The 24,512-nt window shown below is 40.0% G+C and overlaps 1 protein-coding gene and 1 long non-coding RNA gene across 4 annotated transcripts in view; one reads left to right on the top strand and one right to left on the bottom strand.

Moving 5' to 3' along the window:
* The window catches only part of grik5 (glutamate receptor, ionotropic, kainate 5), an 86,099-nt gene extending 66,886 nt beyond the window's left edge, over positions 1 to 19,213 (top strand). For 2 of the 3 annotated variants that reach the window (XM_056380596.1, XM_056380598.1), the window contains 9 exons: positions 2,378 to 2,581; positions 3,664 to 3,777; positions 4,373 to 4,482; positions 4,733 to 4,906; positions 6,999 to 7,164; positions 8,341 to 8,566; positions 11,153 to 11,281; positions 12,430 to 12,596; positions 13,886 to 19,213. In XM_056380596.1, the coding sequence (XP_056236571.1) occupies positions 2,378 to 2,581; positions 3,664 to 3,777; positions 4,373 to 4,482; positions 4,733 to 4,906; positions 6,999 to 7,164; positions 8,341 to 8,566; positions 11,153 to 11,281; positions 12,430 to 12,596; positions 13,886 to 14,512 (1,917 nt within the window). In that variant the 3' untranslated portion in view covers positions 14,513 to 19,213. The remainder of the gene's footprint in view (positions 1 to 2,377; positions 2,582 to 3,663; positions 3,778 to 4,372; positions 4,483 to 4,732; positions 4,907 to 6,998; positions 7,165 to 8,340; positions 8,567 to 11,152; positions 11,282 to 12,429; positions 12,597 to 13,885) is intronic. The other variant, XM_056380599.1, reaches the window with a different exon arrangement.
* On the bottom strand, positions 16,702 to 23,736 carry LOC130172149 (uncharacterized). The gene is made up of 7 exons (XR_008828231.1): positions 23,553 to 23,736; positions 23,356 to 23,425; positions 22,591 to 22,932; positions 22,149 to 22,257; positions 21,785 to 21,819; positions 21,637 to 21,669; positions 16,702 to 21,482 (listed from the first exon to the last, which is right to left on the bottom strand). It is a non-coding gene; the product is annotated as an uncharacterized LOC130172149 (long non-coding RNA).
* Between the last annotated feature and the right edge of the window lie 776 nt (positions 23,737 to 24,512).

Raw genomic sequence — 24,512 nt, 5'->3', positions numbered from 1 at the left:
AGAACAAAAGAGATTTCTGTTGTGGCAAGCATATATGTACATATTTTGCATTAACCAAGCTGTTTTGCCACCTTTTCCCGAGATAGGTTTACCCTTGATTGTGCACTGGGGGATTTCTAGACATATGATTCTAGCTTTGTGAAGAGATTCTTCCTTTGGCCCAATATATTTGGTGCACTCAGTGAAGAAGATTAAAATCAGAACAGAGCCTGTCTTCTCTTCGTACCCAGGTCTATTTCAGTGGCCAGACTGTGGTCACTGAGTCTTTTTTGCTCTTATCTACTTCTGCATTTTGCACCAGCCATTTTATGTCTTTTAAAGGAGCACTTCAGCAGTAGTACTGGACATCCATAACACCAGGGGTGTCTCACAAGAGGCAGATTACATAAACGGTCTAAATTGATTCTGCCAAGGCCAAGATATCCTATATTATATTGGTCAAGCTCCAAAAAAGCCGAATTGTATGACTCCCATGATGCATCTCTGTATCGTCATTTTGTTACTATCTCACTGCCATATCTTTAAAACTCAATGTTACCAGTTTACAGGCTTTCCAGCACAACTGTTAACTGACTGACCAGTACACCCATCATGACTAGATGTCACTCCCTCCAGGAAATACACAACACTGTGGTTCTTTTGTCACTGATGGATTTACTTGTTTTAATTCAGTCAGCATAACCGTCATCAAATCCGCCGTCGAACTGTTCAAATACATGACAATATCCACAGTAAGCACAAATTTCCTATCACACACAGAAACCTAACCATGAACGACGAAAATAAACGCACCTTGCAGGCTGCACACAACCAAGAGTGTATGAGTCCACTTGAACAAACATAATATTAAACGCTTAAGCAGCAACAACTAAATGTGTCCCTGCGCAACATAGAGTGTAAATGTACTACTTCATTCCTGTGTAGTGTGAATACAAAACAAATTGATTTTCATGAAAATAAATCATATAGATAGTATATGTAAGAAAGTGGTTGCAGCTCCTTTTCAGATTTTGTTCAGAGTTTGTCTATACAATGTTTGATTCCCAAAATGAAGTCCTTTGACAGACCTGGGAAGCCGTGTTTAGGCATTAATGTCTTGAAATTTGTTAGTCTTCGCATCAACAAACTTTGTAGGATGGAAGACTATCATGTTTTCTGTATGTAGAAACCATTACAACATTACAACCCTGTAATGCAGAGCATTTTATTTGTGTAAAGCCCTAGATTTGGAAGAAAGTGCAAAATCTCTAATTGAGAGTGACCACTCTCCCACTAATGGACATATAGATATTAAGAATAAAGCAAGGCATGGTAGCCTTTTACGGTCATTGTCATCGGCCCAAAATGGTGTGTGGGGTAGCTAGTAGGAACATAAAAATGTACATGGAAACAGCTTAATGTGTTGTCATTTAGTGTACAAAGTGTCTTACCATGTTCCCTTCACAGATAAATACACATAGTTAAAGACATTATTTTACCTTTAGGAAAAAAAACATGAAGTGGGGGCTCCCCTTATTATCTCTACTTATGTGTGTCTCAGCCTCTAAAATATTGATTAGAGTAAAGAAATAAAAGTTTTCTGTGGGCTCATTTTATTATAGGTCATTAATGCAAGCTATATTCTTTACTATCAGGGCCTCCATTACAGAAAAAGGCATTAACCCTGATAGATGCTGTATTCAGTGAAGTGGTTGCATTTTTTATTCCATATTTAAAAATAAAGAAAAAACGAACTTCAACTTTATTGAAAATGATATGCAAAGTAGCAAATTGTGTACTAGAGATTACACAATGAAAACAATTATCTTTTAACAATATAACTTGAAAAACAGGACTGCATTGGGTACATTCCTGGTGTTTTCTTGATAACATGTAAGGGCATATACTGTTGATTTCACTGTGTGGACATGTTTTATTGTGTATCAGTACAATTTCTATATATATACATATTCTAACATGCACACTGTAAAATTACATGTATAAACACATCAAACCTTTTATGTGCAAACACACAGATACTCCCACTGGAGCTTGAGGGGGCCATTTCGGATACCCCTTATTCCTCCTTATACCAGATTTTATCAAAATATTTCCCTGTATTCAGAAACTGTGCCTTAAAAATAGCCACTAAAACATCCGTAATTTTGTGATGTCACAACTATATAGTCTGTGCACAGACCAACCTTTTCTCTGCAATCAGAGATACAAAATGCACTGTTCTTGCTAGAGCTCGAGAGAGAAGCATGAGAGAGAAGATGGGGAAACTATATTGAGATGTGTAAAATATAGGCTCTTTTAAATTTCTGTTAATAATCTGTGCTTGAACTGAATATTCATAGTTTTGGATTGAGTCTCCTTATGTGTCCCCCATGTTCAGGAGAACCCATATGTGATGCGCAAGGACAACTACCAGGAATTCCAGGGTAACGACCAGTATGAGGGCTTCTGCGTCGACATGCTTAGGGAGCTGGCAGACATCTTGAAATTCTCCTTCAAAATCAAGCTGGTGGATGATGGGCTGTATGGGGCTCCAGAGCCCAATGGCTCTTGGACTGGCATGGTTGGAGAGCTAATCAACAGGGTGAGTATTTTCCATCTCCCTGTCTCTCCATCTCTCTGTCTCTCTGTCTCACACACATACCAGAAACAGAGAAATATTCTCAAATTTTCTAACCAGTGTCTCTACAAACAGAAACTTAAACCACACACACACACACACGCACACACACACACACACACACACACACACACACACACACACACACGCGCGCGCGCACACACACACACACACACACACACACACACACACACACACACACACACACACACACACACACACACACACTGATGTACGCAGAAAACCCACCCACACACACACATTCGTGCTGTAGCCCCAAACCACAACTCTGCTGTAACTTCCCATGTTTCAAATTGCCCTCAGAGGGGACTAAGACTCTTATCTAGGACAAAAGCTGACTTGATAATTCCCCAAAAGAGAGTGGTAGCATTGCCTAAAATTGTCTGCACCATCTTTCCTCACAGTAAACCATCCCTATCCCAGCCTGTCCCCCCTCTTCCTCCCCATGTCCAGGCCTATTGCGCCTCTGACAGACACTCTGGTTGAAGCAGGCTAATGAGAGTCCCTCTCTGCTTAATTACCATACGGTACACTTCAATTACCAGACTGTGGTCCCTGTGTGGGGCCAGCCACACTGGTGCTCCCCCAGCTTTCCACGCTTTCTCTCCCTCCCTGCCCTCCCCACTGCCTGATCACTCAGCTCTAATTAGCGGCCCATGTTCGTCAATTAGCTTTTAATGGAAGAGATGGAGGGGAGGCAGAGCGACCAGAGACCTGCAAGGTTTTATACAGGTGGAAAGACCATCCACCCAGTGCTTACTTGCAATTAGCCTCATTTGGACGTGAATAATGTGTGTGTACCAGAGGGAAAGAGACAGAGTACACGTCTGTATGTGCGTAGTCAAACTTTTCATGTTTCATTCGGTAAAACAATTTATTTTTTTTTTTTTTACAAAAAGAACTGTTATGTACCCAATCCAGCATCAAGAGTCCTGACCACTGGTGGTTCTTCTCCACTACCTTTCTTTCTCTTTGCCCCCTCCATTATCTATCCATCTGCCTTCCTATCTTTGTCAATCTTACAGAAAGCAGACCTGGCCGTGGCGGGCTTCACCATCACGTCGGAGAGAGAGAAAGTTATCGACTTCTCTAAGCCGTTCATGACCCTGGGGATCAGCATCTTGTACAGAGTTCAGCTGGTGAGGCTGTTATCTAGGGCTGTAGGGCGCCCGCTGGGTGATACTCACTACAGATCTTGTATTGGATTTAATTTTCTTTTGTTTGGACTGCTTTTAACACGGCCCTACAGAAGAACGATAGGCTACACTTGTTAGATGAAGCTTAAGGAATCAGACTGCTTACTGCATAAGAGTTGATCTCATCTTTTGAAGCTGAGGATTGTTCTTGTGTAGTCTGCTGCATGCTGCATTCACTGTGTCCACTGTGAAATTTATAGGTGTAATTTAAATTTCTCAATAAGTCAGTGCTCTGTAACTGGGTAACTGTGGCAGCTTTACATTGCTAATGAGGTTTTGGGTCTAAGCCAAGTATGCTTCAGCATTAGGCATTGTGAAACAGAGCGTTTATGGATTGTAGCATTAGCGTATCAAAGCACTGCAGACTTACAGTGATTGTGCAGTGAAAGACACTGCCCTCCTGTGGTGCAAAAGGGACATTTACTGACTACTAAGACATGACACTTTTTCTAACACAGTGTACCTTCCTTTCTGTCTGTCACTGTCTGTCTCTGTTTCTTTATCGTCCTACTCCTTCTCTTCTTTTTCTTTGCACCAGGGTCGGAAGCCAGGTTACTTCTCCTTTCTCGATCCCTTCTCTCCTGCTGTCTGGCTCTTCATGCTGCTCGCCTACCTGGCTGTCAGCTGTGTGCTCTTCCTGGCTGCAAGGTCAATACATTACATCACACACTGTACTGATAATCTGCAGCTCACATCTGTGCTCTATCACCATTTATCTTGTTAAACACGGGTTGCCTGTCACATATCGGAATTTTTTACCTTATACGACCTCCCGCAGACAGTTTGACAGGGAATCGAATGACTGATTGATGGGGACTTGAATGATATGACAGAAGTACATTACTATACTTTAGTTTGACCTCAAGGTCGTTCCACTGTACCCTTGTTTTCCCACCAGGCTGAGCCCCTACGAGTGGTACAACCCTCACCCGTGTCTGCGAGAGCGCAGGGACATGCTGGAGAACCAGTACACCCTGGGAAACAGCCTGTGGTTCCCTGTTGGAGGCTTCATGCAGCAGGGATCAGAGATAATGCCCAGAGCCCTGTCTACCAGATGTGTTAGTGGGGTGTGGTAAGTCACAGAATAGCTGAGTGTATTTGTGTGCTGGACAGTTTAAAGCTCCTCTCCACTCAAAAATGTGTCTGGCTTATTGTTACTTCACTTGGATGTTTCATCTTCACTTAGCAGAACAACTTATGTTTGACACTAGAAAGCTGTTTTCACATTCACATGCGAAAAGGGGAAGGTTCTGTGCTCATCTTAAATCTAGGTAAAGACAAGTACAGGCCTGATTTGTGATGTTACATCTGGTTTAGAAGCTGGTATTAGTCCAATATGCATCCTCACACCATGCAATGTGGAAATGTGGAAGCCTCCAGCGCACATTCACTGGAGGATGGACCTTTCAGTAAAACCGGAGAGATGGAGAGATCAAGAAATAAAGAAATATTAGCATATTCATAGATTCTGTGTTTAACTAGTTTATTAAAATCTTTAATAGAAAACTTTGTCAGACACAAATTATTATTGAGAGAAAAGTATTTTTATATATCACCAAACATTTCTGCAGGGGACCTTTAAATTTGACTGACTAATGTTAAATGCTGCTTTATGAGGTTTTATTTAATATAAATTTTGGCATAATAATAATGATGTAAACAAAAAGAGAAAAAAAGAAATGCTGAATGCTGGAAACAGTTACGTTAAAATATTAATACAAAAATAATAAAACTGTAATAAAATAAAGTAAAAACACCATAAAACGATAAAAGGGCTTGTAGACAATAAAATTACAGGCAATAAATACAGATTGCGCCACATTTGCAAAAAGCTTCTTCCCCTTCAGACATGTGCTTTAAAGTAAATGGGCTACCTCATTTCTTAATCAAAAACCTGCATTTTTCCTTAAGCTTGCTTCTTTAGTACATCTGCTGTGTAAGATAATGACATTTACTTTTTGTGTTTTAGGCATATAGCTGACACATAGCTCATAAGTTTCAGTGTCCAACCAGCAGCTCTTCATGCAAACAATGAAAAATGCAAAGCTCACAGAAATACTAGCCTGATGATATTCCTGTGGCAACGGAGTGACTGTGAAAGAGACATGTGCTGAGAAAGAAATAATAATCGCTAAGAGCAAAGGAGATAAAGGGTAGAGGAAGACAGGAAGAGCAAATTACACTGAGTTGAGCAAGATATGGAATAGGGGTTATTATTAAGTGTAGTGAGTACATGATGTTCTTCTCTAGGAAAGTTTTTAGACATGCAGCAAAGGTCATAAGAGACTCCCTCCCTCATGGTTGTAGGTGTAGAGTATTATCTTTGGTGTTGTGACGGTATTTATGGTGAGATGATATAAATTTGAGAATTTTAGAGATTTCTCTGTACTGTTTATAATGAGGTATTTATTCCTTTAACATTTCTTGGTCTGTTAGGTCATTGTAGCCATTGTTGCAAATCAATGAGCAAAGCTGATTCATGGAGATACTGGATTTTTGCATGATTTTTGCATCAATGTGTTAAAATATCTTGATGTGTCTGGCATTTCATTTGCATGAACTAAAAACAAATATTTGAATATAACAACAACGACTTCTTCAACAATTTCTTATTTTATACATAAACAGCGTCTCAGTGGTCACGAGCCTCGAGTACAGCACTTTGCAAAATTTTAGTAATTATGTCATGAATAGGTTTTATATATATGCTGTGACCACCCTTTACCTTTCTCACTCGTCTACAGTTTTTCAAGGTTCTCGGCAGGTAGGTTGTCCCACTGGAGAACTTAGACTGTCTCAGTGTCTTCTGTCTCTTCATGTAATCCCAGACTGACTCCATGATGTTGAGATCAGGCCTCTGTGGGGGCCAGACCATCTGTTGTAGTACTCTTTGTTCTTCTTGTCACTGAAGAAAGTTCTTTATGACTGTGGCTGTATGTCTCGGCTCCTCGTCAAGCTGCAAAATAAATAAGGAACTGATCAGATGCCCCCCTGATGGTATTCCATGATAAATAAGAATCCAAATGTCCAAAGTGCCTAAAGCTTTTGCGCAGTACTGTATATTGATATTATGTTGAAAATGATATAGATATAGATCATTATCCATATCGTCCATCCCTGCTTACCCTTTTCACTTTTTTCCTTCCTGTGTCTCCTCCTCATAGGTGGGCGTTCACCCTGATCATCATCTCCTCCTACACGGCCAACCTGGCGGCCTTTCTGACCGTCCAGAGGATGGAGGTTCCCATCGAGTCCCCGGACGACTTGGCTGACCAGACCAACATCGAGTATGGCACCATCCATGGAGGGAGCACCATGACCTTCTTCATGGTACGACGCACTGCATATAAAGCTCTGATTTGTGTGTGTGTTTGGAATTTTTGAATGGTTATATGTTTGTGTGTGTAGACGTTAAACCGTGCTGTCTGTGATGGCAGTTGGATTTACTCTACAGTCTGACAAATTCCTGAAACTCCTTTATAGCAACCGTATATATATATATATATATTTTTTTTTTTTATAAAGTTTTTGTGTTTGTGTGATTTAGTCTTTATTTCTGGTTTTCCTCATATTTGCTACTATATTTCTGAGTTCCTCTATTGTTTTCTTTATGGCTGTTTGTGTTTGTGTTAAGAGGCTGACTGCCTGTGTTTGCTTATGAGAGCGCTTCCGGCATCTGTGTTGGCATCTGTGTTTGTCATAGAGCGCGTGCACTCGTGTGTGTGTGTGTGTGTGTGTGTGTGTTTTGTCTTTGTGTGTAGGTGTGTTTGCGTGTGGGAGGGTATGTAGGTGAGTGTTTAAAAAAAAAAAAATGTATTTGTTGATTTGCGTGCATGTATGGGAAATGGCTACATGCCAATTTGTGAGTGTGTGTGTGTGTTTTGCATTCTCCTGGTGAGTGGTCTGTGTTTGCCTACATAAGCCAGTTTCATTGCTACAGTACATTACCCCACTCAATGCCTAATCCACACACACCCACACACACACACACACACATACAATACGCACAGATGCCACCCTCCTTAAGCACAATGCACAGAGATACAACATGTAATTGTACACTTGAAACCCTTAATCCTGTTTTAGAGCTTGCCATGTTTTGCTAAGTGCCGAACCACCTCCTGTGTGTTGATTTACCTCCATCTGTATAAAAGGTGATGCATCAGCTATGCCATAAGCGAGTAATCTGTTGCCTTGATTCACCTCGCTTTTTTTTTTCTCTCTCCTCTCCTTTCCTGTCTCCTTTTTCCCTGTATTTGCCATTGATGTTTTACTCTGCTTGTCATTATTCACACTGGATTTTCTGATCTACATGTATTTCCCTCCCCTCTTTATCTAGAATGCATCTCTCTCTCTCTCGCTCTCTCTTTTTTCCATGTTTTCCTTTTTAAAAAAAAAAAAAATGTTTTCTGCTTCAGAGACAGATGCTAGGACATGTCGGGAGGCTCATGCAGTCAAATGTAGTCAGTGTTGAATTTCCATTGTTGTCTTCTCATTCCTCTGCAGAACTCTCGTTACCAGACTTACCAGCGGATGTGGAACTACATGAACTCTAAGCAGCCCAGTGTATTTGTGAAAAGCACAGAGGAAGGCATTGCCCGTGTGCTCAACTCCAAGTATGCCTTCCTGATGGAGAGCACCATGAATGAATACCACCGCGGCCTCAACTGTAATCTCACACAGATAGGAGGCCTGCTGGACACCAAGGGCTACGGCATTGGCATGCCACTGGGTAACAATACTAATTTATCTTTTTTCAAACAAAACATACATTAGAAATTTCTGTAAAGTGTTTACTTTTTTTCTTTTAACTATATTTAATAATGTAATAATAAGAAATATACAGTATGTACATACGTATATATATGTATATACATACAGTATGCTCTTACATTTGAAGAGTTACTATGATTTTTAATACATTTTGAGTTGCTACTATGTTTTACTAACAACTTAGACTGAAACAAATAATAAAAACACCAACAAAAAGGAAAAGAGACAAGTGCATACAGTTAAAAATATGATAATGAGTGTACAGGTCTTTGAGAAGGCCTGTGAAAAGGTGTTGAAGAGACTTAAAAATCAATATTGATTTAATCGGGGTAATTTTTTTAAGCAGGACATTGCACAGCATTCAGGCCACGATGAAAAACACTCAATCACCTTTTGTCCTTTTGTCTTTACTGACTCGCTTGAAGGTCTCAGGCTGGGATTGGTCTAATCAGGGGTTCAAAGGTCACAGAAGGCCACAAATATAGCTGGCATGCCTTTCATTAGACCTATGATTTATCAATAAAGGTCTGAAGTTGAACTTGACAAACAGCAACCACTGTTAGGAAACCACAAGGAGTGGCACACTGATTCTTTTTTCTTCCAAACACTGCTGCAGTATTTTATTGAAGTTGTGCCATAGCTTGTAAATGAAGGGCAACAGAATAGGATGTGGCAATATTTAAAGTGGAAACACATAAATAATGTTTGGTTTGGTGATTTCCACATCCAATAGTTCAAGAAAACATTGACAGAGCAATAACTGTGAGATGTTACTCAAGCTTTAAACAAAGATCAGAAATATAATCCTAGAGCATCTTAAAGCATTGGCTCCAAGCCCTCTGTGTTTGTGATCCCCCAATACGAAGCAACATCTACTTGCAGCCATCCATCACAGGGTGCATGCTGCATGTTTGAACTGTGTTGAATCAAAGAGTGACTTTTTCTCATTAGACGGTTTCATTTGAGGCCCAGAGAGATAAACACAGCACAGCACAGTATTTCACAAGAAAAAAAAACGTGAACAGAATTTAGATTTTCTCGTTTCCCACCCTGGTAATCATCTCACAGCTCCCTTGTGGAGGTCCTGACCTCTAGACCGGGAACTAGTTGTGTTAAAGGATTGATGTTGCAGTGAAATTCTTGAGCTTTGGTTATCTTCAGAAACATGTCAGACACCCTGCACTGAGCTTGGTTATAAATGTCACTGGGTTCTTGTTATTGTAGTAGTTGAAAACAATAACACTGCAATGCACAAGTAGTCCAAATTACACATGTGAGACAGAAGCAACATAACCACTGTATTTTCACCAGCAGCACCAGAGATGGTAAAAATGCTGCTCTTAATAGTCTTTCTCTATGATGTTCAAGATCAAGGTTGAGTTTCTTCACAGAAACTGGACTCTTGTGATCCTAAAATAGTCAAGGACACAACTATTATTCTAGGAGCTATTTACAGTTGAGAGTGAAGTAGGTCACCCATAGCCCCAGTGACCTCTTTGAGGAATAGTGCGTGGGTATTAAGTCTACTGCACTGGTGAACAGTTACAACATGCGTAAGTTCTGGCAGAGAAATTGGCATCCTGTGAGCGAGCGTGTTCGACAGAGGGCAGGGAGTTTCAACATGAATGATGAGGAGTTATCTTGGATCTAAAACTCTAAACCTCATCAAGAAAAAAAGGATAATAACTCATTAAGTGGGAGAAGCAGAAACACCAGCATGAGATCAATTATGCTTAACAGACTCATGTAGTAGACATATCCAACCATCTATTCCATATCAGAACTGCACAAAAGCAGTAGGTGGTGAAATTCACTCAGAGGGCAGTAGATGCTTACGGAGATAGGTGGTCAGGGTTCGTACTGTGGTGGGGAGGGGGAGTACTATTTTTGAAATGGTGGGTAGTGATTTATAGTGTGTCAAAGAAGATAACAGCTTGAACAGATGGCTATCAGGACAGTTTTCCGTGTTCTTTTAATGGATTGTTTTAGGGAGATAGGCTTTATTATGAAGTTTTAAATGATTTTTAAAAAATTCAAGAGCAGTGTGTCTTTCAAGAAGCAGTATCCCTGTTACACTTAGCAATTCACACAACACTGTCAACTGTTTTCATAGGGATTGTTTTTCTTGCAGTGCGTAGCTCTAAAGAAAACTGTAGCGTAATTGAGAAAATACATTCACAATTTTTAATGAACGGGCCCTTTAAATCTTCCCAGGCTCCTCTACTGTATCTTGTTAATAACATGCTTCGTATGCTCTCTGACCAGCAGCTGTACCACTGGGCTCTATCTGGATGTAATCTTGCTCTTTATCTCTCACTAATCCTCTCTTTATTCTCACCATAAGATCACTCATAGGCATCTCTAGGCTGCAACAGCAATTTGTACTCTGTGATTCCTTCGCCTTTTCTCTTTCATTTGCCTCATTTCATGTTTTTCTCCTCTTCTGAAATAATCCCTCTCTTGACTGGGCTTTTTTTTTTCTTTTGCCGCACCTTTTCCATTCGCCACCATTTGCTCTTATCCTTGCTCTCTTTTCATTTGCCAGGGTCTCCGTACAGAGATGAGATCACGCTGGCCATCCTCCAGCTGCAGGAGAATAACAGGCTAGAGATACTGAAGAGGAGGTGGTGGGAGGGAGGCCAATGTCCCAAAGAGGAGGACCACCGTGCCAAGGGTCAGTTGACCGCAGCTGCCTTTCTCCACTCCCTTCTTTTCTCTAATGTCCCCAATAATAGTCTCCTCACTCTCTGCTACAGTCCAGCTAATGGCTAATGCCTAACCTAATGTCCTTGTGACGGGTGCTTAGCACAATCTACATTCCCAAATGTAGGTAATGTGTAATGGGAATTTTATTGGAGAGAATGCGTTTGTTTACTTGTGCATGTCAAATGTTTATGTGTGAGCGTCATGTGTGCCTGCATGAATAACAAAGACAATGAAAATGCCTCAGCATTTGTGCCGCTGCTGTCAGATGAAAATCTCTTTTAAAAATGGTTTTAATAAAGGATCACTTCACGTTGATTTTTCAGCATCACTGAGCATCATTTGTATAATCTCAAGCATTTTAGAGCTCCACAATTCTGGCACTTGCTCAGCCACTTCATCATAGGTCATTTAAATTTTTGAATTAAAGTTTTTTTCAATGTGAAGGGCACTCCAGCGAATTCATACTGCACTTTCTCAAAAAATGTCAAATTTGAGGCAGAGAAATTCCGATTTTTAGTCACTGTAAGGCCCAAACTCCAGAAATACTGGATCCTACAGTTCTCATAATGCAACATAATAGCATCTATGAAGCTACAGCTAGTCATCTTAGCTTAGCATACTTAGTTTAGCATAAAGATCAGAGATGAGGGGAAACAGCCAGCCTGGCTCTGTATGAAGGTAACAAAATCTGGCTCTCAGCACCACTAAAGCTCACTAATGAGCACTTATATCTATTTTGTTTAATTTGTACAAAAACCAAAGTGTAAAAAGGAAAAGTTGAAGTTCTCAGGAAGTTACTGCCTCCGGCCAAGAAATAATTCAGCACATAACCCCTCGTAAAACCAAAACTTAATTAGTGAGCTTTAGCAGCGCTGTGATGCTGAATGTGTTACCTTAGGACAGACCGTTTCCAGCCTTTAACCAGCTGCTGTCTCTGACTTCATATTTATTGATCTTCTCATCTAAGCATATTCCCCAAAATGTTGAACTATTCCTTTAATGGAGCTCCTTCAAAGCCAACAGAAATCATTATACAATAGTTTTTGTAATGTAATGTTTTTAAGGAGAGTTTATGCATGTGTGTGCTAATGTTTGTCCCCTGTGGACGGCTCTCAGGTCTGGGCATGGAGAACATTGGGGGCATCTTCGTGGTGCTGATCTGTGGCCTCATCATTGCCGTGTTTGTGGCCATTATGGAGTTTGTGTGGTCGACACGCCGCTCGGCAGAGACTGATGAGGTATGCCCCCATACCTGCCCTCGCCGACCCCACAGACACACCCCAGTAGGTTCCCATGGCATCCCGCCAACCCTTTTGATTATGTTGTTTTGTGTGTATACTGTGTGCTTGTGTGTGAGAGTGGGTAGATTTTATTGAGCTTTTGCTTCAATTGGTATGTGTTTGTTTGTTTGTTTATGTGTTGCTATAACATTTGAGGTTCAACGTGTTATGTGCATGTGAGATGAGAGGAATGTTGAAAGTGTGCAGCACTGAACTGCTGTTGTGTCCAAAAATGATAAAAAAAAAAATATAGAGAATTTGATTTCACTTTGCATGTCTTGCCTGTTTTGAAGTCATTGTGCCTTTTTAGTGTTTGGTGTTTAACAGTATGGCAGTAAGTGTTTGTGAGCTAAACTTGATGGTACGGATAAGCAATATTGAGAAATGCCAATATTTGCTTGCATAAAGAAGTAGTGTGATCTTTTTCCCTGGCATTAAATGTCATGATGTATCTTCTTTTACATGCCTCACATGTACGCTGGTATTCTTCGTTTCCATTCTTGGATTACTTCTACCCATCTCACTGTGCGTCTCCCTCTATCTCTCTCTCTCTCAAACACATACCTCCTGTCATTCGGCCATCAGTGTTTGTTCTCCAATAATGAGTACTGTTTCTGTCTATGTGAGCACACGACTTTTTTATTATGATTTCAGTGAGAATGCTGTTTGTCTGTAGTGGACATGTTGATGCATTTTGTTCATCGTGTGTGCAAATTACAGTAGTCGTGCTGCTGGAATGATTAAAAAGATTTATGGGTGTGTGTGTGCAGGTGTGCCAAGTTGATGTATTGCGTGAGTGTGCCTTTGTATATGTGCACCTGAGTTTGCAGGCCTGCCTGTCCGTTCATAGTGCATAGTGCCATAATGAAGTGCCCATAAACTAAACAACATTTTGGTGTTTTGTGTGTTTGGATTGTAATAACTCTCTCTGCTCCTTGGATATTCTCCCATCTCTATCCATCTCTACATCCTTCCCCATCACCTCCTCACTTTTGTTTTCACACCATCCCTCCATTTGTTGATCTCTGTGCCTTCGCTTCTCCTGCGACTCTTTCGTTTACCATGCCTTACTCTGTCTGTTTTCCGCCTTGTTCCCTTTTTTGTTTTTTTTGCTTTTCCTTTCAATTTTTTTATTTTCCCTCCGCTCTCCTATTTATGTACTGCCTTACCACTGTCTTGTTCTGCTGCCTGCCTACTTTGTGTCTGTGGCGCCCCCCCTACCTTTGCCTCCCTTCCTTCCCTTTTTCTTCCCTTCCGTCTCTCCTTCTTTCCTCCCTCCTTTTCTTCTTTAGGTGTCTGTCTGTCAGGAGATGATCACAGAGTTCCGAAACGCCGTCTCCTGTAAGAAGAGCTCCCGTATGCGCCGTCGGCGGCCCCTCAGCAGCTCAGCAGCCCTGCGCCACCCCACACGCATAGCTCTAGGGGCCCCTCGGCCCCTGCGCCTGGTGCGGGAGATGCGCCTTAGCAACGGAAAGCTCTATAGTGGAGCTGGCCCCCTGACGGGTGGAGCTGGAGGTGGAGCAGGGGGGACAGGGCCTTCAGATCTGGGCCCTGGACCACAGCGGATCCTAGATGATCCGCTGGGGGCCAACACCACCCCTCCTCCACCAGCCCCCACCCCTGTGATGCTGCCCGCCCGCAGCTGCACCCATGTGAGGATCTGCCAGGAGTGCCGGAGGATCCAGAACCTGAGATCAGGCAGTAGTATAGGATCAACCTCAACAAGAATACCACCCTCATCAGCACCCCTGCCAAGGCTACCCCCACCCCCTCCTCCATCCTCATCCAACACAGACAGTGAGGGTGGAGGGGGGCCCAGCCCAAGGCGGCTACATCACAGCCCCCCACCTCATACCCCTCGACCCATTCCACCTCCACAGAGCAGCAACACCACAGACCTACTGGTGGACCAGGACTGAGACCAGAGGCAGAGGGTGGGGTGAGAGGGCTGCAGGTAGCCAATGATGTGACTGAGGGACATTTGTGCTGCTGAAAGAAACAGTGCTTGTTTCCACAGGTGAAATTCATCAGAGAACAAAAGAGGGAGGGATGGAGGGGAAAATAAAGTTAAACTCTGCGAGGTCATCCAGTGGAGAATGAAACAACCTTTTAAAAGGAGAGTAAACAGGGAAAGCTGTAACCCTTTCTCCAGCTGAGCTTGAGGTCTACAAATACAGAACTGGCTACAAGCATACAGTGAGATTGTGATCAGTTAAAGCTTCTGTTATCAACTCAGAAGAACAATTGAGTTTGGACAAATGTGAGCGGATATGCACATGACCAGATGATGGTTTCCACTGGCTTCCTTTTTCTCTCCTTACTCCCCTCTCACTTCACCGTTAGATTTGAGGGGCGCTGGTTTTCTTCCACAGACACTTCCCTGGAAGTTAAGTACCCCTCTAGTAAAATGAAGCCTTGTGTTGGAGGACATACCGTATCCGTATGTGATTTAAAACAGCAACTAAAAGACTTCCAGAAAATTATTTCCTGTTTTTTTTTTTCTTTTATTGTCTTTATTGTTTTGTTACCATTGTTCTAAGTGGGAATTACAGAGTTAAATACAGACTATATGTGACAATATGGTGGATTATAACATACTAAGAAACCTGACTATGGCTAATTGTGCTCAAGAGTTTTGTGTCCCTCCCTGTGCCCCATAGCTGCTTTTTGGGTGGTATCAATGAAGTGTGGATAAAACGACTTCAAGATGACATAATGCAAACAATCGCAGAGGAAACTGCTGGCCTGCCTTTCTTTACACTGTGCGTGTGTGTATGTACAAATGTGTGCTTCCTGTTAGTCTGTCTGTAACTACACACAGTGAGGAGAACCATGTACCCAGCAACAGCACCCTTCTACTAATGTTAGATAATCAGACAGCCACAAAAAGGGAGAGAGGAAGAGAGAGGGAGCAAGGGCTTTGAAATGTGAAATTAATGTCCCTCGTTATCCTGGGTAATGCTTGCCAAGCCTTTACTTCTTTTTCCACCTCTGTTCACACAGCGTAGAAGAGATAGAGAGAGCGGGAGAGGCAGAGCCAGAGCGGAAAGATAGAGAAGAACAGAAAGAGAGGCGAGAGAAAGAGTGTAAGGACACTACAGGATTTGAATGAGAAATCCCTAACTGAACTACTTCCATTATTAGATCTGTCCTGATCTGTTAATTCTGGGCATCTTTTAAGGGGCTTGTTAATGCGCCAGCAGGCTGTAGCTGCAGCTTCTTCCGTTCTCTCTGTTTAACAGACAGACTTGGCTGTACACAGTAGAGGCTCCTGCCAGAGTGATAGACTCAACACAGCCTTGTCAATACTGTGTCAAGCTTTTGATCGCCTAATTACTCCCCTCGGTGGCTGGGGACTCATTCAGGAGGTGGTTGAACACAGGGAAACATGCTGATAAATAGATTTAGAAGAAATACATGTTTTTCAGTCCGGCTGGGTAGAGATTCTGGTCTCTTTTAATTATGTTGTTAATGTTACAGCCCTACTGTTGTGTGAAAGTCTAACTAAAACAACCCAAACACTACAGTATATTAGCTACAGTGCTTAAAGGAATATACTGGTGGATTTGCATGTTTAGCCATTCAACTTTAAATGTGTGTACACTTCTTATTACTGCTGATGATTATTCAAACCCTTAAGATTCCTAAACTCCCAAATAGCCACTGCTTTCATACCAAGTAATTATGGTATGAAAATCATGTTTCACACACTTGCATTAAATAGCTGATCCATCGCTGTGAATGTATGTTATGTATTTCTTGATGTCCTAAAATCCCATGTAAAGACCAAAACAAACAATGAATTCATCTGACTAATAAGTAGATAAAGCCTGATATAGCTTATTCCCCTGTGCCATAGACCTGTGTTGTCATCCAAATTCTCTCAAACACACTCTGAACAGCCTCACCATGGCATGTTCATTCACTACCATGTACACAAACACTGTTGTTTGTTTTGAGTGAGTCCCAAATACCCAAATATCATCCTGTTACCATATTTACACACAAGCATATTAATCCACAGCTGAAAATAGTCCCCAACAAATACATCATTTACTCCTGTTTGAGTAATGTTTGCTAAAAATCTACAGAGCCCAGCTATTGTAGAATCTGCCTTTTTTTTTTTTTTTTTTTAACTGAAACTATATGTCATATATTTATCACGTCAGTGGTGGGAACAAATGGCTGGTATTGAGAGTTGAACTAATGCGCTGTTGGTTTTGGGTTTGTTGAGAATAACAAAAACATACCACCACCACTGATGTTTAGGACCACATGTTAATTACATCAGATCAGTTTTATGTCTCTCGTAGAAGAATAAGATTCGATCCACTTATTTACACTGAATGCATGACACATATCAGGAATAAATGGTTACTGATTTCCCTTTAGTTTCCTCCAAATCAAAAGTATACAATTAATTTTGTGTGCTGTAGCTGTGCTTTCTGTGGTTTGCCACCTTTTGTAAAAAGTCCCAGTAGAAGCAAATCCAACTCTGTTGAACAGTTTACCCAGTATCATGTTTTCATTAAATCATAGGTAGACATAATATCTATCCCAGAATCATATATGACGTCGGTATCATGTGCTGCATTAGCATTTTCTGCAGGTTATTGACTCATCACTGTCTCAGTGTTTATTAATTCTGTTGCCCAATCACTTCCAAATATCCCCCATTTAGTGATTCACTACTTAGTAGACAAGGGAGTGATTGGATAGACACCCTTGCTGTACTTATAGTAATTATAAAAAGCCTTGGTTGGTGCGTTCAAGGATATACTGACATTCACATTTTGAGAGTTGGCTGATGCAAGATATTACCGATTTCCCATTACCCCATTCATATTTGCCACTCCTTTCATAGTCTGATTTTGTGACAGCAGAGATTATGAATGTCATTCTTCTCAGCTGCTGATTCTTAGTTCTCGAAAAGTCAGTGTTCCCTGCTTCCTGAAAGCATCAATAATACTTTTGTTTCCTCTTTTTTGCCCCTGCTTTGAAATGACAATTTGTGCCACAATCGTTGTGTCTTGTAACCTCTAGACAGCCAGGAGTCTACCAGCGACTTTTTTTCACCTGTGACTGAGGCTTCATGCTATCATCTCAGATCAACTCAAACTGCAGGAGTCGCTAGTGCAGCAACAAAAACATGATCCCTGATCTATATTCAGCAGTAATACAAAGTGTGCAAGGTAACATGCAAAACCACCAATACAGCCCTTTACAAATCCCTTGAAAAATGCAGGCATTGTCGTCTAGGCTAACATTGCATTGCTGTATTGAATTATGCATTTTGCAGTGAAGCTGATTTCTCGACACTGTTGTGTTCCAGATAATGAATGATAACATTGTTTGCACACATTATGCCGTTTCCCTCCTCAGCAGAAGCAGGCCTGGATTTGGTACGTTTCTTCTGTTTACTTCTGCCTTTGTGTCCAGAATGCTGACAAGACAACATGAACTGTCTCCACAAGTTGACACAGTACGCGCACACACACACACACACACACACACACACACACACACACACACACACACACACACACACACACACACACACACTGGGGGGTACTCATTGACGTAATGTATTCCCTAGCCCGTTCCATCGACCCTTACCCAAACCTAAACCTAATTGTAACCTGAACCTTAAAACCAAATCTTATCAATTAAAAAGCGGTCTCGGTCTCTACCCACGGGAACCCAATTCTTTTATCCTCATGAAACCTCACAAGACCCCATGGGTGGGTGTGCAGTCAGGTTTAAGTCCCCACCAGGATATAAAACAAGTGCCCACACACACATATAATCATAGGTAAGTTTTGGGGAACTGATATTAATTTCCTGGGGATTTACCCTAACCATAACCACTACTAACCTAAACCTGACCCTTACCTTAACCACTGATCCAAAAATCAGCTTTTGTCCCCAGTTGGTCCCCAATTAACTGGGCTTTTTAAGTCTGAAATGTGTCCCCAATAGTAGCCTATGACAGTCACACACACACAAACAGAAATGCACTCATCCTCAACATACTCATTTCTGATTCCCCTGTTGTCTAAAGGCTACTTTGTTTTCAAATTTGTCTTCAGAGTCTCCTTTTCTTGTCTTCTTTGGTTTGTTCTGTATTTGAATTCACAAGACTTGATATGTGACAGCACCACATAGCCATTAAGTGGCTATCAACAGCTTTAAACCATCGGCTGAAAGCATTTGTTAGCTGCGCAGCATTAATGCGGAGAGGCAAGAGGTGGGTACAATCCCTCACTCGAGTATGAATATCAAAGGGAAGGGAGGGTCACAAAACAACTTCAGACAGGGTGTCTGAGCGGTCACTCAACAAAACAAACCTTTTCATTTACTATTATGTTCTTTTCTTTGATATTTTTTCATATTTCTATACTAGTGCTAAATGGATTATTAAAACTGATGATGAATATTATGATTAAATTGTTGTTATTATTCCTATTGAAGAGCGAGAGGTTCTATAGTGTGCTTGTGGGTGAAGGGTGGGCGATGGGAGGCTTTGGGATGAAGGTGCAATGATGTTCTTCAGAGAGATCGCCCAGTTGTTCAAACCTATAGACACACAAACTTCTTTTGGAATAAAAATATTGAAACAGTCCCATAGTGACGCGTGTCTTTGCTTTTTAAGTGGAAAGTCCCCTGTGACTGAGATATTACAACATATGACATTATTAGATTGTTAATACAGAGGCCGCAGTGTGTAAGCAGCTTTTCACTGTCGAAGTCGTTTGAGTTGGAACAAGTTTTAACTGCTTGATGTAAAATTTCATAATATAGTCAAGCAAGCAGATCCCAACCCAGGGATCGGGCCCCTCTAAAGGGTCACAAGATAAATCAGAGTGGTCGTGTGATGATCAATGGGGTATGAAAGAAGATATAAAAACAAAGTTCTGATAGACACATTTGTATTCAATTTTGGGTATTTCTCTATTGTGTTTTTGTGAAATGTTTGATAATTTTAGATGGTAAATGTTTTTGGTGGGATTTACATTCATTCTAACACTGCATAATGCACTGCATGACTAACTGCAATTTCCTGTCATGACAGATTTCCACAGAAAAAATGCAGAACTTTATTTAGCAACAGTAGCCACAACATAAAAATGTAGTTTTAAAGCAAATGAAGACATGATTTACACACTAAAGTATCTCAAAAAATTGCTGATTGTAAAGAAATCTTGAGCACCTACTTTCAGTAGAAATATGGTGTAAGAGCACAACCACCAGAAATAAATGAGTCCTTAAGTTAGTACTTTTACACACCTAAAAAACACATTTCCCACACCTCCTGCCAACACAGACTATAACCGTAATGAAATTTCTTAAGCACTGAATTCCAATTAACAAATAAATAAAAGACGGCAAAATTGGAAAAACTATACTGTAAAAATGCTTTTACACAGCAAACAACTGATGTTCATTGACGGTATGCATCTCTACGGCAACTTTGCAAACCATGTGCTGTCACCTATTATTGGTATGACGAAGAATGTAATGAGGATTGTGAGATCAATGCAATAGAATGTGCGCAACAGACACAACACAGAAAGAAAACTGAGTAGGATAAAAGACTAACTTTCAATAGAATCTATGTCTCTAGAAAACTGATATGATACTGTATCATGATATGCAATCCTTGTTTGGTTTAAAGCTGCTGTGTGTAAGTTTGAGGAATTAGGAAAGTACAGCCCTTTGGTAACTTACCACCAGCTCTGTCGTCTGTAGCATTTCGAAATATAATTCATATTGGATGCTAAAATTTGGTCTCACGGTTGAAATGTGATATTTGTTGCTGCCTGTTTGTCTGAAGGTAAAGCTAAATTCATAAGAGATTATTATTGGACTGTTTAACAACAGTGCTGCCTCTTTGCACTTTGGGGTTCTTATATGTACAGATATAGCTCCACATTTTAATCAAAATAAAATGAACACAAGCAGTGGGTATCAAATGTAGCTTCATTTTTCAAATATATATTACAGATTGGATAAGATATGCATCTTTTACTACATTCACTGTTTGTGCCTTCTCTGTGCTTTGTCCTCAGGGGTCACTGCGGATGAGGGTGATTATGTTTTATATTTTTCCTACTGTCAACAAATCCCACGAAAAGGCCAAGAATAACATTGATCCATTGTCGTCCAACAACTATTAACAACACATTAATGAGTCACTGTTGAACTTGGTGACATGTTCCTCCATTATAATGAACACTGGCATTGTTTATATGAGTCAATCACACATACACAGAAATGTTGCTGTAAATATATTTGCTAAAACACCAAATGAGTATTAATCTGCACCTGGAAATACTTCCCCAGCAAATGTACAGTTTACTTTTGTTTGAGTAACATTAGCTAAAAGTATAGTTGCCCCGCTCCAATGAATAACATAATGATGAATAACATCAAACTGTTGTTAATCATTTTTTATAGATCTATGTCTTCGACTAAGGGCCGCAGCTAGAGCAGGGAAATCAGAAAGTATTGAGAGTTTGAATAATGCTCTGTTGGTCCTGTTTTTTCATACAATTTGTTGACAGTAAGAAAAATGGAGAACAACACTGGCCTTTAAGAATAGGATGATTTATTAACAGCTGTCAGGATGTGATGACTTTTGCATTTTTACTCAAGATACGAACACGCTAGTAAATACAACTTACACACAACAGCTTTAAGAGAGTGTGTTTTTTTTTGTTTTTTTTTCCCACATCATTGCACATCTCTTTCTCTTCTTTTGGGTTGCCAATGGTTAACCATCACCTTGAAGTATATGTGACATCATCATAAATGGTCTCTGTGTTTGTCATTGGAAGAAGTTGTAGCATCTCTGGATGGTTTGAACTTGACATCAGAGTAGATCAGACCCTATGAGGCAGAAGAGACTTCAGTGCTCCATTTTATCATCATTGTTCTCATCAAGTTTTGTTGCATTTTGTGTCAAAGCAACAGAATAGTCAAACCAACCAATGTTTTTCAACCTCAATTTAAAGCTGTAACCTCAAACCAACTCTTAGCTCACCTCGTCTCTTTCAATCACAGATCACTGGACTAGCTGTATATGGAAGACAAAATAGCTTAAGTAAAAGAAACTAAACAAACACAATATATAACTAATATGCAGCTGTTTAGAAATCAAAAGAGGAGAAACTTGTGATTTTTTTCCTCACCAGTGCAGACACGGTGCTTGACTGAAGAATCACGTCTGAGTAAAGAACCATATTATGATTAGTTATTTTGCACTTGACTACGTACATTCAGGAGAAGATTTTCTCACAGTTCATACAGACTGATTCAAATATAACATGTGCTTAAATAAACCAATGATTCATGAATGAAAATGAACTTAATCTGGCATCTTCAGTGATACTGTTCAGGATCAAGTTTTAGTTTTTGATCAAAAATGTTCGCTAAATGCACCATAAATGATAAAGTCTTCTGAGTAATATCACATGACATGTCCTTCTCTGTCATGAAAGGAGTTTGCTCTTCAACAGCTCATCTACGCCTACACAAAATACAAATCTGACACACCTTATTCTGATGATAATGACATAAGTTGTGACTGCCATGGTCACTATAATCATAACGAATATGGCTGTCGCAATCATCCTTGGTAATATCTGGATCAGTTCTGTCTGTTCTGGGAGAGGAGACAGGTGTTATCTTCAGTGACGTTAAGTGAAATTAATGTAAATAAAAGTTCACAGTGTTGATATAACTCTGATTATGTGATGATAAATTCAGACACTCGCTGTATTTGTAAGGTATAAATATAGATTAATTTATGGTAAAAAAGGCAAAATTGAGAGTCATACAAGGTAAGGGAATGTCAAGCTCCACTTACTTATACAGTATAAGAAAAACAGACCCATGTTATTTACCATTCAGATGTTATAGACAGGTCATACTCATTTTGAAAACTTTCTACACCTAATGTTAAAATGGACAATTTGTGCAAAAATGCCTCACATACCTCGAACAACAAGGTTGGTTTTTCCTTCAAATGAACCAAGAGGGAAGGTTGCAATGGTGCACATGTATGACCCTGCATCTCTCATTTCAACGTTTTTAATTAGCAGCAATTGTTCAGTAATCTCCAGTCTCTCCTTCAGAGAAGATTCAAGAATAAGCACCCCAAACTGGCGACTAAAAACAATAATAGTGATAGATTTTCCTTCTGGTTGCAGGAGATCCCACTGAACCTGTGTAATATTGGCATTTTCTTTTCCTTGGATGAATTGGCATGGCAGGGTGACATCATGCCCCAAGTATCCAGACACTTCAGGCCAGACATTGACTTGTTGACCCTCCAGAACTGCAAAATATAAGATGATATGATGGCAGGAGGAAGAGAGAAATGGAAAATAAATACTTTAGCTGCCCACTGTATGGTGTGTCATCCAACAAAAGTAACTCAAAGACTACCTTTGGGATTCTACTTATTATTTTGTTTTTTTAGTAATTACTCAAATTATCTTGTATCAGATTCAAAGTCGACAGTTCAACACCACCAAAAAAGTACCTTTTCATAAACATTTACCATTTTACAGCAGCTATGTTAACCAGTTCAGGAGGTCTAAAAATGTGTTGAGAATGTTGTTCAAGAAAATATAAATGACAAATTACAATTTTAAATTATTCTTTCTAAATATTGGCTTACTACTATCCTGTGTTCAACACACATGCTATGGATATGTTTCACTGCTTTTCAGAAAATAGCCAAAACATTTGGTCTTACCTGGTAAAATGAAGTAGATCAACTTGAGCATTAGGAGAGGTGATCTGACACAAGTTTTCATCGTGCAACGCTACAGGGTGTGGACAAAATACAGATATGCCTCCAGTGAAATAAACTTTATCGTTGTAAATCATACTAATTTAAAATTGCATGTTTTTTAGTCAAATAATCAAAAAAAAAAGACAAGATGGACTTACATATTTACAAGGGTTGCAATGTGGGCACTATCAAAAATATTACTCTGATGCCAAAAATAGGTTAAAAAAAATACAGTCTCAGAACGGATCAAGTTGAATCTATTCAGCTGTTGTTGAAACAGTTACTGATATATAATTTCTCTACTTAGGTTCCTCGACCTTAAGCTCTACCATGTTACGTAATTCTTAGGTTCCTCATATTCTCAAAGTGTCACAGACAAGTGTAAGGTATAACAGATACAGTCAAATGAAAAAAAAAAAATCACAATTGACCAAGAAAGAACCTGCAGGACTGTGGCATGAAGCTTTTCTCATCTCTAACTAGTTTTACTGGAGAGAGAAAAACTATTCTTTGTACTATACTTTTGATTTTCATTATTTATTTTCTCTTAGCATTCAGCATGATTGCTCATGGTTTTTAGCTCCCTTTCCTCCAGTCATGCTGTAAGCTCCAGTAGAACAGTGACCTCTCGTGGTCAGAAGATGATCATGTAGAGAAACACTTTGTTGAACAATAATTGCCCTCTTTTAACTATAATAGAGAACTGACCAAACTGCTGCTTGATAATTTTCTAAAAGCACTGACGAGTGACAGTGTTTGATAAAAAACTAAACAAAAAACATTAGTATCTCCTGATGATTTGTATAAGTTCTCAGATTTTTTCAGGCACAATTTAAAGGAAAGTGCCACTGAGTTTTAAAAGCTGTGTTCAGAACATTAAGTAAAATGAGAAAAAAAAGTTTTAATACTCTGTCCGTACTAACAATAGTGCACCAACAAATATAGACATTCAAATCTGATATATGTGCCATCTGAAAATAACAAGACTGACCATGTAGCCTACACAGCTAATTTTCATGTTAACACTTTAAGAGATTAGACCTGAATTATTTGTTGATTAATAAAATTAATTCGTAACAATTTTGAGAATCATTTCAGTCATTTTTTAAGCAAAAACA

The sequence above is a fragment of the Seriola aureovittata genome, chromosome 7, assembly GCF_021018895.1.
Source record: "Seriola aureovittata isolate HTS-2021-v1 ecotype China chromosome 7, ASM2101889v1, whole genome shotgun sequence".
Lineage (NCBI taxonomy): Eukaryota > Metazoa > Chordata > Actinopteri > Carangiformes > Carangidae > Seriola > Seriola aureovittata.
Note: the sequence above shows the minus strand (reverse complement) of the source record. Positions and strands in the feature narration are given on the sequence as shown.